At 33.9% G+C, this 15,585-nt stretch overlaps 1 protein-coding gene across 2 annotated transcripts in view; it reads left to right on the top strand.

Annotated features, from left to right (window-relative positions):
• The first annotated feature begins 3,585 nt into the window (after positions 1–3,585).
• LOC132738568 (probable ATP-dependent RNA helicase DDX52) overlaps positions 3,586–15,585 on the top strand; it is a 28,095-nt gene continuing 16,095 nt past the window's right edge. The window contains exons 1-6 of one of the 2 annotated variants that reach the window (XM_060726078.1): positions 3,586–3,714; positions 6,102–6,189; positions 9,517–9,794; positions 10,332–10,517; positions 11,363–11,506; positions 13,522–13,630. In XM_060726078.1, coding sequence (XP_060582061.1) covers positions 3,628–3,714; positions 6,102–6,189; positions 9,517–9,794; positions 10,332–10,517; positions 11,363–11,506; positions 13,522–13,630 — 892 coding nt within the window. In that variant the 5' untranslated portion in view covers positions 3,586–3,627. The remainder of the gene's footprint in view (positions 3,715–6,101; positions 6,190–9,516; positions 9,795–10,331; positions 10,518–11,362; positions 11,507–13,521; positions 13,631–15,585) is intronic. The other variant, XM_060726080.1, reaches the window with a different exon arrangement.

Genomic DNA, 15,585 nt, shown 5'->3' on the forward strand with positions numbered 1-15,585 from the left:
GCACCCGTCAGTTTTAGTACCTGGAACTTGACAGGGTTATTAAAAGAAACATATAACTTTCCGTTCATCATCTTAACGTCCAAGCAATTCCAGTTTGTTTTTATTGTTTGGACTTTAGATAGTTTTCCACGTACATTGATTATATGTATCTGGTATTTGTTATATACCACAGCAGCAACCTGATCATTAGATATCGCTGTCATGCCACATATCTCATCTTGATACATTAACGTGTCTTTTAAAGAATTATCAACACCATAATGCTTTAAACAGCTGTTATTTTTATCAAATAACAGCAGATCGTTGTCCGAGACCATAACTATTTCAACTATATAACAATTTTTTTGGTCACTGTCTGTTTTAATATTGAAGTCACGTACTTTAAAAATCACGTCGTTCTGATCACTTGATGCTCCTTGATTTATATTCATCTTAGCAACGGATGTACTGAAAGTATCTTTTGATATGTTGGCATTTTCAACGAGCACGTGGTGTCTGGATAATTTATTTCTCGAATGACTTTTGTAACAACCCCTACATAAGAATTCTTGACAATCTTTACAGAATCCAACGGCTTCTATTTTATCTCCAGCAAATTTGCATGGTTCACATGCATGTTCAGCTTTTCGCGGCATTGCGTCCTTCTCTAAAATAACATGAGTTTTGGACAATTTGCTTCTAGAATGACTACGTAGGCAATTGCTACATAGGTATTCTTCACAATTACTGCAGTATCCCGAAGCACTGGCATAATCTCCGACAGTTTTGCAAGGATCGCAACAATAGTCATCATATTCCTCAGAACTTTTATAAACAGATGATTCTCCCGACTTTTTACCGGCGCCCCCGACTTTGTCGGACATGTTGTTAAACTGTTCTATACCGTATCGTTTAGATAGGAACAAGATCCTTAAATTACAATTAGTTTTTTAATTTCACATCACAGTTTCCTGATATAGTCCAACACTCTTTTGCCTTTTATTTGTACATAGCTTAAAATGTTTTGAGAATTAATAGTACGTAAACTTGTTTAAACGACTAAAATATAATCTCAATTTAATAGTTCAAGGTAGATCGGATATTAACCTGGCTCAACAATTGGTCAATACAAAAAAGATAGAATAAACAAATATCGATCGTGTGTAATAAACTTTCTGTATACATAGTACAAATGTACATTGTTAGATGCTGTTAAATATATGGGTTAAACTTAAATCCCGTATAGGTTAAGTCTTATATCGACCAATTGTGCTGTTAACCTTGCCACTAATAAGCAAGCTTTGAAAAAATAGTAAAATGAATATCTATTTAAATAATGTTTACTTGCAAGTTTTCAATCATTTACATCGTAATTTGTAACCTGTTTAGTTTTTGTCTTTTTATTATCTTATTTGTATGTTTGTTTGTTTGTTTTCATTCAGATATGCTTGGTTATTTTCAAGAAAGTACACGATCGCTTGACATGGTATGCTATACCCAAATATGTGAAAGTGGTTTCATTTTTTTCTTTGAGTTTTGTTCTTTTGAAATTGTGGATTCCAATGCCGTGTTGTAGATTGAATACTTGCCGAAATAGTTTGCAACGAAACATGTATATATGGGAATCTTCAAAAGTGAAAATACACAGCACGGTAACCCAAACAGAGCAGAGTCTAGCTTTTTTGAATAATTGTCAATCTACATATGGAAAAAAATGCATAATGTAAAGAATCTTATCGTTGTAGAAGAAACACAATATGACATCTCTTCATTGTTATAATTATGTCCTTATAACCATCACCAGGCTTTAGCTATTTTAATGTTTAGCATTTTTAATGTTAAAAGGAGACAAATCAGACGTATATACAGGGAAAATCGGTGTCAGAATGTTGTACAGAAAAGACAATTCCTCCCTTCTGCTATGTACATGTATATCATTTTATGAATCATCGTAAAAAAACTACATACTAGTTAAATATAGAATTACGCCAAAATATGATATATTTTCTAGTTCAGAGATTCCATAATAAATATTTTCTTCCAACAAAAGCTTCACTTTTTATACAAATTGCAGATTAATTGTTGCTATTGTTGTTGTTGAGATAAATAAAGCTGATGCTTGTACATAGTGGGAATTCTGTCTTATTTTTTTGCTTGTACATAGTGGGAATTCTGTCATATTATGACTAGAAAATGTGACTGCAAATCGGAATCAGTTTTAAAATGCCTTCAGTTAAGAATTTATAACTAATTAAGTAGACTAGTACACAATAAAATGAATTCTAGTCATTCATTCTACTATGATCACTGTGAAAAAGTGAAATGGTCATCCAAAATGGCTAAAATGGAAAATTTTCTCGCTGGGTTATCAATGTTTGAATGACATGAAGCTACTCCAATCAGTGCGTCCACCTCGTGGAGAGGCACATGGCATCGGCAGAAGTTTGGAGCTTGGTTTGACTTCTCTTTACCACAGACACAGGTTGGGTTATGATCCTAGCGTTGTTCTTGTGTAGAGAGGACAGACCATAGAAGTCAAACTACTACCACATTGAGGAGTTAAGGTTAAGCTACTTTGGCATTCTACAAACCAGCTGCCTACTCCCTGACTGAAGCCAAGGGAAGTGGCCCTACAGTGTAGGGAGGGACGACGATGAAGGATACTAGGGTGTGTGATCCCCTATTATGCAGTGACGAATTAATAGTTAGACTAACCTCATTCATTATTTCAATGATTACTGTACGTTATTATCTCTTCGGCCCCTGAACATTGTCTACTTTCTACTCAAAACTCTCTTCTATAGCTAATACTCTGTGCAAGCAGGTAAATTATTACGAATTTGTGCTTCAGAATTATAACTCTTCAAGGGTGCACGCACGCGCGCACGCTCACACGCGCACACACATACATACATACATAGAGAAATACCATCAAAGAGACAAAATTTTAATATTTAAGTTTGTTTAGTGTTAGCCTATTCATAATATTCTTGTGTGTAAACTAATATAGTTCTGCTATTCATCTGAGTGATAATCAAACTGTTTCCTTGTTTTAAAAGTTTCTTTTTGAGACAAAGAAAAAAATGTTATGAATACATACATGTAATTGACAATGTTTGAAATCTATGATTGTTTTAATGAATTGAAACAAAAATTGCAAATAAACATAGGGGGGAGTGGTGGCCTAGTGGTTAAGGTGTCTGCCTCTCAACGTTACCAAGAGATTATGGTTTCGAGCCCTACTCGGGTCACGACCGTGTTTCTTCATATGACACCAGTACTGGTTGGTTCCAGGAAACGGATTCGAAAGTGATAAATATAAGTTTCAAGAACTTGTTTCGCAATCGAGCTTAAATAAATTTGTTTAAACCAAATAAACACACTTTGATTTCTAGACAAATTTATGGTAAAAAAGGTACAGTATAATTATGTTTATCCAGACAAAAAAAATGTCATTATGTGATAAACAACAATTTTTATGCCGATCCTTTAAGTTCATTTTCGAGGTTTCAATACGCGTGCTGTTCGTGCAATACAAACGACTGAAGTATGCCTCCTTCCGTAAAAAAGATCTCAGTATTTTCCGGGTTTATACATGTCTTTTTTCTCTTTATATGAGTTATTCCCCTTTGTATACTTCCGGTAAGCATGGATGCTTACGATTTGTTTAGAAAACTAGGAGCTGGAGCTAAATTTGATCTTAAACGCTTCAGATCTGATGCTGAGAAACTACATGTAAATTATTTTTGCCATTTTTAGTTACTTTTATTATTAACTGAAGGTTTTATTTCAGTCTATCCGCCAGTGTCATCAGTATTCGCGATGAAAACATTGCACAGTTTTTAAAAGAAAAGCAATGTTTATGTTCTTCAACTTGAAAATCCTTCATTCAACTTACTTATTCTTCATTCACTCAAGAAATTAATAATATGACCTTAGGCAAACGTTAATATGAAATTAGGCAAAGCCTATGACCGGGGAAGTTGTTAAAAAGTCCATTCATTGCATCGCTTCCATTTTCACTCAGAACACTCGTCGTTTTTTATTTATCCGAAAAGTTAAGATTTGTTCCGTTATCGGAATACACCGTCTTTTATCATATAGTTACATTGTAAATGGCGGCGCCTAACTAGAACTTACACTGATAATTTAATTGATAGGGCCTAAAAAAAAAAATAAGTTTGTTTCTGGTAACCCAACCGACCGAAACATTTTAGCGCCTACAAAAACAATATCGGACGAAAAGCCGTCCCGGTACGGGCGTAACGGATTTTATACCGTAATATGAATTTGTCAATAATTTAGCCTACTCATTGTCATGACAACAAAATGGCTGCGCCCCGGTCGCAGTCATTGTCGACTTTACTGGCAATAAAAATTTTAAAATGTTCGCACCGAAAAGATGAAATAAGCGTCATCAAATCTGTTTTCAATAGCAGTACGGTGCACGATATATACGAATCATTTACGGGCGGAAAAACATTGGATTTTGAGGCTAGATGTATGGTAAGTTAAAATAGTCGAATAGTCTTCAAAGTGCAGCGTCATTTTCCAGAGGCCAATTCAGCGATTTAAATATTACTTTTGGTTTGTTTTTCTTGTCTCAAATGTTGCTCGTTGCACTGCTTTTTCGTTTAATTATCCCTAAAATTCTGTTGTTTCGTTTTCAGACAGAAAGTTTTATAAAACAGTGGAAATGAGTAGACGAATTCATATTCCGGTGTTTTCAGTACCTTCAATGATACCTGAAAAGAAAAACACTAAAACAATTTTAATATTTGATGTACTTACAGCCAAAAGGCAAATCAGGAAGTCCATGGTATATACCTAGACTTTGGTTCCTTCCTTACAAAAAAAAAAATTTTAAAAATGGCTACCTACCGACCCATTGTTTTTTCAAAGATGTTACCAGAAACAAACATATTTTTTTAGGCCTAGGTATAGAATTTTATATATTTTTTGTTTTTTTTATTTGATTTTCTTTTAAATATACATGTGTAGTCAATAGCCGGGGAAGCCAAAGCCCGGGCCCGATTCGCGGACCCGGACATTGACTTCCTTGTATGAGCGAGAAAGTCGGTTTAAAAAATCATTCAATTTTCCGTTTTAAAAATTAGAGTTGTCATTCACACAGGGACCCGGCACAGTGTTGGAATAGTGTAAAAAGGTAATTCTAGAGAAAAAAATATATACTGGGCAATCTCCTGGATTAGACCCCTATGTATATTTCAGAAGTAAAACTTATATATAATACACTATAGAAAATGGAATGAACCTTATATATACTCCTGGACCCCTATGTATATTTCAGAAGTAAAACTTATATATAATACACTATAGAATATACTGTATATATAATATATAGACAAGGGGTTGAAATGGCCAAATCTGCCGAATGCCACTTCAACCATTTTTGAACAACAAACCAACATTTCGGATAGAATATTGTATTTTTGCTTGGTCAGACACGAACGTGTAACCTGTCCCCACTTGTTTTTCTACGTGTAAAAACACAATTTCAAACCATGTCATTGTACCAACCCGCAAATAATCGATAAAACAAAACTGAAGAAACAAAAGTTGATATTGACTTGGCACTATCACTTTTGAACATACTTGTCTTACCATACTGCTCTTCAAGCTCGCTATGAAGTATTGATTGTATATTTTAACCAAGGACAATCATTGATTGATAATTTTAGACCTTTTGAGTGTTTTTACGTCTTTGGTATTATTAAACATCCTTGATGAAGTGCCATATTTTTTTTTATTACAATTTATATAAAGTGACAACTTTGTCAAAGCCACACAAACACTTGTAAACCTTGATTTGGCCTTGAAGGGAAGGCCAGATATTGTACTGGATTCATATGGATTTTAAAAAAGGCAATTTTCTTGGAATGTTGACAAGGGCAAAATATTGTGGAAAATAAAAAACATTGGCAAACTTTCACTTGCCAGCTGGACAATCATCTGGTCATCATTGCCGACTGTTTAATTATATCAATGAGGACAAGGTTATGCCCCCTTTTATTAGGCTATCATTAATCTTATAATCATGGCAAATATTTCATGTTTTGACCACATTAATATCTGTTGTGGTTGTTTTTGTTTAATTGCAGTTAGTAAAGCCAGTCAGTAAAGTTCAGTTGCCACGTCAGGATGTCAACACTTCAGTAGATTATACTGCACAAAATACTAGTGATAAAGGTAAGTTAAGTATGTGCTGATGTTAGTGTAAAATGATTAAACGAACAAAAGACTATAAAAAGGTTAATTAATTGCCCCCTTTCCACCATAGATTCAAATTTCTCTAGAGACTTTGAATTATTTCATAAAGGGAGTCAGGTTATCTATCTTTAGGAAGGTTGGTGGTTTTACTGAGGTGCAGGCTCATGTCAAAATGTCTAATATAATGACTTTTTGTCTTCCATCACTACAAAAACTAATATGAAATTAGGTGCTACCTATGACGCGGAAAGCTCTTATGATTTAAGCATAATATGTTTAGTGTACATGACTGTTAACCAGATCTATCATGCAATTCGTTAATAAGTAAATGTAGGTATTTTGTACCGTAAACAGAAACGAATAAATTGGTGGTGTTCAACCTATCATCGGAAGAGGGACCACTGCGCATGCGTCGGCGTTTTGAAAAACCCGTCCGCCATTTTCTGTTAATCTCTAATCACATATGTTGTTTTTACATTATTTTTAATGTGCTAATTTATCAAAAAAGATTTAAAAGTAACTTTTTACATTTATATCAATGTTACTATAGTTCTTATGAATGAAATGAATGTTAATTTTCTGATTTTGTACATCATTCTTTCACCGGAAGTGTTATTATGCATGCGTCTGCTAGCAATAGTCTGAATTATGTAGACGCTCATTAAAAGCGCTGTGATATCTATATTTAGCTCAAAAGGATTTCAAAATGGTGGCGCCCTGTAAACTAAGGATTTTTTCACAGCTCATTAGGAATAGGATATAATTATATTTTTTTGAAATTTTCATTTACTTTTAATTTGATTTCATTTGAATTGATGCACGTCATACATGTTATCTAAGAGCGCTACAGCCCTTGCGGGGCCTTTGGCCCCGCTCGGACTTTCCGCGTAATAATGTGTGTTTTTAAGTTTATTTATAATGACCATATATATGCCACATGTCTCAGACTATGGGCCTCTGTTACGTCGCTGGTGGTAGAGTCACATTGGAGGACTTAGTTTAATAGCCTTTATACATTGCTGATCATAGAGCCACAACGTAGGTCTTCTCAAGCTGTCTGTCCCAAGGACCAAATTTTTCACATCGTAGAACAAAGGAAGACAATACTTGAAAAGCACCTCCTCCGGGAGGCAGCAGCATCATTTTAGAGCCACACCCTTCGCCTTTAGTTAAGTCACCCTAGGCCTAACTATGTCACCCGTCTAGTGTGATCTATGCGCTCTGAGCGACAAGCATGTCACGAAAGAATGTCAAGAGTGTAAACTAAAAACTTGCCAAAGGATCTGTTTATGCAGGAAAAAAAATGATAAGAATAAGTGGTGAAGATTACTAAGATACAAACATGTTAACATCACACTGATTCTATATTCAACAATATTTTAATTGATAAATCTGTCATAACAAAATGAAAGATTACTGTCATTTTGCTGGTTTAAAATACAGGCTGTCCAGCGTCCCTAAAATTCCTAAAAAATCCTAATTTTTTTCAGTTTGGCTAAAATTCCTAAAAAAGTGAAAAATTCAAAGGGAATTCCTAAAAATGCCCTATTTTTTCACTGAAATTCCTAATTTTTATTATGTCTTGTTATAAACATACTTATAACTTGTAACACTTTGAAAATGATATCGAACATAACAAAGTCTACCATGTTTTGAACATGGTCAAAAATGATTTGGCCATGATTTGCCAACTCAAAATTGGTGACATTGAAATGGTTTTGTTCCAACTAAAAGTTACTTTGACTATGTCCGTAACATTACTATTTCATAATCAAAGCAGTTGTTGATAATCATGTTGACAGTTAACAGCAAAAACACTACCATATCATGGTCCTGAAACTTAAATCATAACCATAAGAGGTCTACTTATTCTGGAATATTTTGACACTGTTTTGCCAACTCCAGATATCTTGAATTTTATGTTTGTTCTTTTTTTCCAATGACTGAAGTGGTCCATTTGTATCATATTATATTTGAAAATGATCATCATGAAGATGTTGTATTAAAAAACATGTATAAATAGTTGTCAAAAATTAATGTACAATTTGTTTACTCACAACTCTTTTAATTAAATCTGCATAATTTCAAAACAACATTGTAAAGTACTAAATCTGTTAATGTAGACTTTGCAAAATTAATTCTTTCCCTCATTCTTATTTATCCTTTCTGATGCCTCTGTAGGAGAAAATAGTTATTTTGCCACAAAGTTATCAATTTCATTCACTTCTTGTTCTTTCATTCATATGGTGCAATTTAGGAAAAGGCAGACTCATATAATTTTATCACACTCAAAATAATTTGGCAGTTCACTAATATAAAGCTTATTTCCAGTTACCATGTACACACATTTTGCAATTATAGATCTAGATAAACTGCAATTGAATGGTCTGTGTGATGAACTTTTTTGATGTGCAATTCTGTGTGTTGATTATTGATGCTTCCCATTTGTTCAAATGACTATGCTAAGGCTAATGCCTTTTTACTTCCTACTTGTACAAAAACTTTCATTTGTCCAATGATATTCAAAAGCTGCATTGTGCATGAATTTCACTGTATAAGAATTCCTTTTAGACACTCCCAATTTAGTCCCAAAACATAGGTAGAACATGTTCTTTTGACATGTTGAACCATTGATAAAACATATTTCAAATATTGTTTGAACATGGTTTGACTATGACAGGGGAGGCAGTTGACCACTGTGTGTCCACACTGGTAGACACCTTTGCTCTAATTAAACTAGAGCATTATTTGTGAGTTACTATTGTATCAAATATGCAAAAGTTATCCCACATCATGGTCTTTTGGGTCCTTAGTTTAGTTATAATATTCCAAATTTTAGCCCTAAAATTTCTATTATGTACCCTAAAATTCCTAATTTTAGCCCTAAAATTTCTAAAATATTGCCCTAAAATTCACCCTAATTTTATGTCGGAAGATGCTGGACAGCCTGAAAATACAATTTAAAGTGAAAAAGCATACATGTGTTTATATGATGAAATTCTTAGAATTATTTTTTTGTCATTTGCCAAGTAGGAAATATTGGCATTCAAATTTTACTTATTCATTTTCTATAAACCTTGACAGACATTTAACAGGTTAAACAGATTAAAAAAAATTCAAAGAATTTAAAAGAGTATATTACAAAAATGGCAGTTTAATAGTACAATATAAAATATTTTGATTGTAATTTTTTTTTTAAATGTAAATCTTAAAATCGTATTTTATTTATTTACAAAAGAGATAACTAATTGATAAAATAATCATTAATTCCACATATAAAAACAAGATCATTTTGATTTTTTCCAGCAGAAAAAAATGAGAATGATGAGTCAGACTCGGATCAAGACTTAGATCAGTCCTCTAGTGACTCAGATTCAGACACATCACAGTCTTCTAGTGATAATGATGAAGATTCAAAGTCTGGTTCCAGTTCTGAAGATGAGGTAGAGCTCCAGCTACTTGGAAATATAAAATCAAAGGGTGATGAGCAGGGAGCCAATTGGCAAGAAGAAAGAAAGAAAAGGAAACAAAAAAGAAAAAATACTGACCCAGCAAAGAAAACAGCTGAATTAAAAAAGGAACAAGTAAGTTAAGTTGAAGTTCAATGATTTGGTGTGAAACACTTGTAGTAAAGTAACTGATTTTATTAATGATTTTACAACAGAATTTGTATAGATTTTATATCTTAAATCTTATTAAGTTGCCCTATACCAACATGAGTGCAAGTGGAAAACTAAAAAGTTCATTTATGCTGTTGATCTTTTGAGATGAAATTTCTTAATAAATTCTGGTCCCATTCTCACTAAGGGTTAAGGATAAAGATCAGGAACAAAAACTATATTTCAAAATTTTTCTATCTGTCTAGTGATAGATTTAAAATTAAATCATAAATGTTATCTCAAAAATAGACTTAAAATAGCATAAAATGAAGAAACTCTATAAGAAAGTTTATCCAAATTATGATCTTGGTCCTTAAATTTATCCTAACATTAATCCAATTTTATTAAAATTTGTATTGTATAAGTGTCATAAAGCAATGGAAATAAAGTCAGAATCATGTCATCCAGATCCTGACATTATTTTTGTGAACACTGGACCTAATGATTGATTTTTGGTTGTAGGTAAATCACGTCCGTAATTTGAACCGTGTACATGCATATGGTACAGATATTCCGGAGCCTGCGGAGACATTCGAGGATCTGAGAAACACATACAATATACATTCACGTATAATACAGAACATAGAAAATGTGGGCTATAAAACTCCTACCCCTATACAGCTGCAGGCTATACCAGTCATGTTACATGTAAGTACCTCTATTCATGATGTTTTTATTTGAGTAATAATGCTTTCATCATAAGCTCATAAACTTGCAAATACATGGCACATTGTATTTTTGCTATTATTTAAGTATTGTGTAGTTTGCTATTGTTCAAGTATTGAATATTTTGCGAATATTTAAGTATTGTATATTTTGCGAATATTTAAGTATTGTATATTTTGCTATCATTTAAGTATTGTATATTTTGCTATTATTTAAGTATTGTATATTTTGCTATTATTTAAGTATTATATATTTTGCAATTTTTTAAGTCCTATAAAATTATAAAACTGATGTTACTATGTATGTTAATGATCAGAACAATCATTTTCCAATGTACGTTCATGAACTATAGAAACTTGGGACATGTCTACTTAATATAGACTTTTTATCATGAATGAAGCTGTGAGATGAAAGGGGAAAAAGCTTGTCTTATACACATTCAAATTATGATTATATAATTGTTTAAGCTTTTAGAGTCAGGTTGATCCATATGCCTGTTTGAATACCTGTGGTAACCCATACAGGTATTGAAACTTGCTAAAATACTGAATATATAAAAAAAGTTTAAACTCACTCCATGCTTCCTTTTGATTGATTTGAGATTTGATATGTTGTAAAAACAATTTGAATGCTGCAGCAAATGATTTGATGGAAGATTAGTACAGATATATAGATTAAAATAGATAAGTAAAGGCACTTACATTTGAAATCATTTGAGATGTATATGTCATTAAACCACCATACCTGTGAAAGTCATGTAACATGCATTGATTCTGTATCTATTGATTAATTAAAAAAAATATATATAAATATTTTATTTAATTTAGAGAAGAGAATTAATGGCTTGTGCCCCGACTGGTTCTGGTAAAACTGCTGCTTTCATTATACCTATACTACATCATCTCCGGGAACCAAGAAATGAGGGAATACGAGGACTTGTATTGGCACCAACAAGAGAGTTAGCAAAACAGGTCAACCTTTTTCTTCATTATTATGTTAGTCCATGTCTAGTCAATTTTGTGCTTCAGGCAAAATGTTGCCGGCAAATTAAGTTGTAACAGTAACACTACATTATTTCTATCTCTCCAATAATGTTATGCATCTCAAACTATTCTTGGTTTGAATCTTTCTTTTTATACCACCGCACAACAAAGTTGTAATCAGCTTGTCCGTCCGTCCGGCCGTCCGTCGGTTTTTTCTTGTCCGCCCAATAACTTAAGATTCCTTTGACCCTTAGTCTTCATATTTGGCATGGAGGTTATTCATGATTAGTAGATGACCCTTATTGATTTTGAGGTCACTAGGTCAAAGGTCAAGGTCACAGGGGCCTTGACTTCAAAAAGCTTGTCCGCCCAATAACTTAAGATTCCTTTGACCTACAGTCGTCAAATTTGGCATGGAGGTTACTCATGATTAGTAGATGACCCCTATTTATTTTGAGGTCACCAGGTCAAAGGTCAAGGTCACAGGGGCCTTGACTTCAAAAAGCTTGTCCGCCCAATAACTTAAGATTCCTTTGACCCACAGTCGTCATATTTGGCATGGAGGCTAGTCATGTTAAGTAGATGACCCCTATTGACTTTGAGGTCACCAGGTCAAAGGTCAAGGTCATAGGGACCATGACTTCAAAAAGCTTGTCCGCCCAATAACTTAAGATTCCTTTGACCCACAGTTTTCATATTTGGAATGGAGGTTAGTCATGATTAGTAGATGACCCCTATTGATTTTGAGGTCACCAGGTCAAAGGTCAAGGTCACAGGGACATCAAAACGTTTGTCTGCCCAATAACTTTAGATTCCTTTGACCCACAGTCTTCATATTTGGAATGGATGTTGATCATGATTAGTAGATGACCCCTTTTGATTTTGAGGTCACTGGATCAAAGGTCAAGGTCATAGGGACTTTGACTTCAAAAAGTTTGTCCACCCATTAACTTAAGATTCCTTTGACCCACAGTCTTCATATTTGGCATGGATGTTGATCATGACTATAAGGTGACCCCTATTGATTTTGAGGTCACTGGGTCAAAGGTCAAGGTCACAGGGACCTTGACAAAAAAAGCTTTTCTTCTCAATTGCTAAAGAATGTCCTGTCCGCAATGTATTGATTTTGACATTTTCACATTTGAAGCATGTAGAATACATAACTTAGCAATGCACTGGCTTAGTAACCTCAGATTTGGCAAGGAGGTTGTCCTTGAGCTCTAAATGGCCACTGTTGATTGTGACAAAGTGGTATGCGGGGGTATTCACGCCATGATAGTGGCAGTTCTAGTTTTTCTTGAAAATATTTAGGCACTGCATATTACAATATCCATTCCTAACCCTGACTTTGTTGAACTACTGTATTGGTCTTATCGGAATCTCCTTTGTTAGAATATAGGGTTGCGATGTCAGATTTGTGAAAGTAAGCTGCCCACAGTATGGTGAGGCTACATTGATGTAGGCTGCCTGGATATAGGCAAAATGGTAGGCAAGGGAGCTTACATGTCATAGTTTGATGACACAATATTTGATTATTGGGTGTTTTCTCTTTTTTTTTTCTTTTTTTTTCCTCAAAATATTGAACACATGTCTGTTTTATTCCAAAGATGTATTTACCTTATTTAAGTGATTGTTATAAAGAGGGATGGAAATTTCTTAGTAGGAACTCTTTTATACAGAATTCTGAGATTTTGTGGAATTCTAGTAAGACTGACTGCTGTTGAGTACTGTTTATTGGGAAAAAATAATTGAGCCGCGCCATGACAAAACCAACGTAATGCGTTTGCGACCAGCATGGATCCAGACCAGCCTGCGCATCCGCGCAGTCTGATCAGGATCCATGCTGTTGGCTATTAGTTTCTCTACTTGTTGTAGACTTTGTAAGCGAACAGCATGGATCCTGATCAGACTGCGGGGATGCGCAGGCTGGTCTGGACCCATGCTGGTCGCAAACCTATTATGTTGATAAAAAAAGTTTTAAAAAACTTTCCTTTTCTCAACAGACATACCGAGAGTTTCAGCGTCTGTCTGAGGGTATAGGGTTTAGGATACAGTACATTGACAAGACTGGAAGTGATATGAAAAAAATTAGAAAAGCTACCAAAAAATGTGGTAAGATTACTTTTTAATTTCTATATAACTACATGTTAGTCATAATTATATTGTGCATTCTTTAATGATGGATGCTGATTATGAATTGATAAACATATACATGTATACTTCATGTATGGATATCAACTATAATTTTACACCTAAGTCATAGTAGTATTTATTATATACCTATAAATGAAAAATTGAGAAATATTGATGAAATAAAATGCGTATTTGCATTTTCCATGTTTTCACTGTAAAAAATTTATTTTTCACTACAGTGAAACATATTTTCCATATTTTCACTGGTGTCTTGCCGGACTACTTTCTTCTAAATTCAGCCAATACACAAACTTTAAGGGAAATCTTTCAAATTGTAATATCAAAAAGAAAAATGTATATAATAGACAGAAAATTCAAGTTTTTTTCTATAAATACAGGCTTTATTTTCATCTTGTGGTATGAAAATTATCATATTTCACTGGTGGGTACTGCCACTCAAGTAATATTTATTTTCATATCACTTGATAGAAATAAATTCTGTATTTATAGATATAAAACTTGAATATCCTCTATTTATCCTCCGGCAAAAAGGCGGCGGGGGATATGGTAATAGTCTCCGACCATCCGTCCGTAGTCCGTCCTTCCGTCCGACATTTTTGTCCGGAGCATATCTCAAAAAGTATTTGAGTTATCAACTTGAAACTTCATAGGTGGATAGACCTCATTGAGGAGGAGTGCAGTGCACAAGAATGATAACTCTACCCTACATAATTTTTGAGTTATTATCCCCCGCCGAAAATTTTCGGCGGAGGATATAGAAATAGTCTCCGTCCGTCCGACCTTCCTTCCGTCCTTCTGTCCGACATTTTTGTCCGGAGCATATCTCTAAAAGTATTTGAGTTATCAACTTGAAACTTCATAGGTGGATAGACCTCATTGAGGAGGAGTGCAGTGCACAAGAATGATAACTCTACCTTGCATGATTTTTGAGTTATTGCCCCTTGTTATTTTTCAAAATTGATTTTTGTCCAGAGCATAACTCCAAAAGCCTATGAGATATTTACATGAAACTTCATAGGTGCATAGATCTCACTCAGGAGGTGTGCATTGCACAAGAATGATAACTCTACCTTTCATAATTTTTGAGTTATTGCTCTTTGTTATTTTTCATGCCTAATTTTTCACCTGAGTGGAGCATAACTCAAAAGTGTTTGAGATATCAACATGAAATGTCATAGGTGGATAGATCTTATTGAGGAGGAATGTTGTGTGCAAGAATGATAACTCTTTCCTATACAATTTTTGAGTTATTGCCCTTTGTTTTTTTTTTCATGCTATTTTGTCCAGAGCTTATCTCAAAAAGTATTTGAGGTATCAACTTGAAACTTCAAAGGTGGATGGATCTCATTGAGGAGGAGTGCAGTGCACAAGAATGATAACTCTACCCTGCATTATTTTTGAGTTATTGCCCTTTGTTATTTTTCAAAATTAATTTTTGTCCAGAGCATAACTCAAAAAGCCTTTGTGATATCAAAATGAAACTTCATAGGTGCATAGATCTCACTCAGGAGGTGTGCAGTGCAAAAGAATGATAATTCTACCTTTTATAATTTTTGAGTTATTGCCCTTTGTTATTTTGCATACTTAATTTTTCAATTCAATTGTTTTCTCAAAAAGTATTTGAGGTATCAACTTGAAACTTCATAGGTGGATAGATTTTACTGAGGAGGGATGCAGCACACAAGAATGATTACCTACCCTGCATTATTTTTCAGTTATTGCCCTTTGTTATTTTCAGCCATCAGTATTCACATAGGTTTCAAATCTGTAATCACTATAGCCATCAGTTTTCATTACCAAAAGACCTTTAAAAATGGAATTATTCTGCTCTACTACATATACATTCTTCCAATGAGCAAACACATTCGGCGGGGGATAGCCATATTGACATGGCTCTTGTTATGCTTAAAACG

Source organism: Ruditapes philippinarum, unplaced genomic scaffold (assembly GCF_026571515.1).
Source record: "Ruditapes philippinarum isolate M1 unplaced genomic scaffold, ASM2657151v2 ctg298_1_1_1_1, whole genome shotgun sequence".
NCBI classification, from domain to species: domain Eukaryota; kingdom Metazoa; phylum Mollusca; class Bivalvia; order Venerida; family Veneridae; genus Ruditapes; species Ruditapes philippinarum.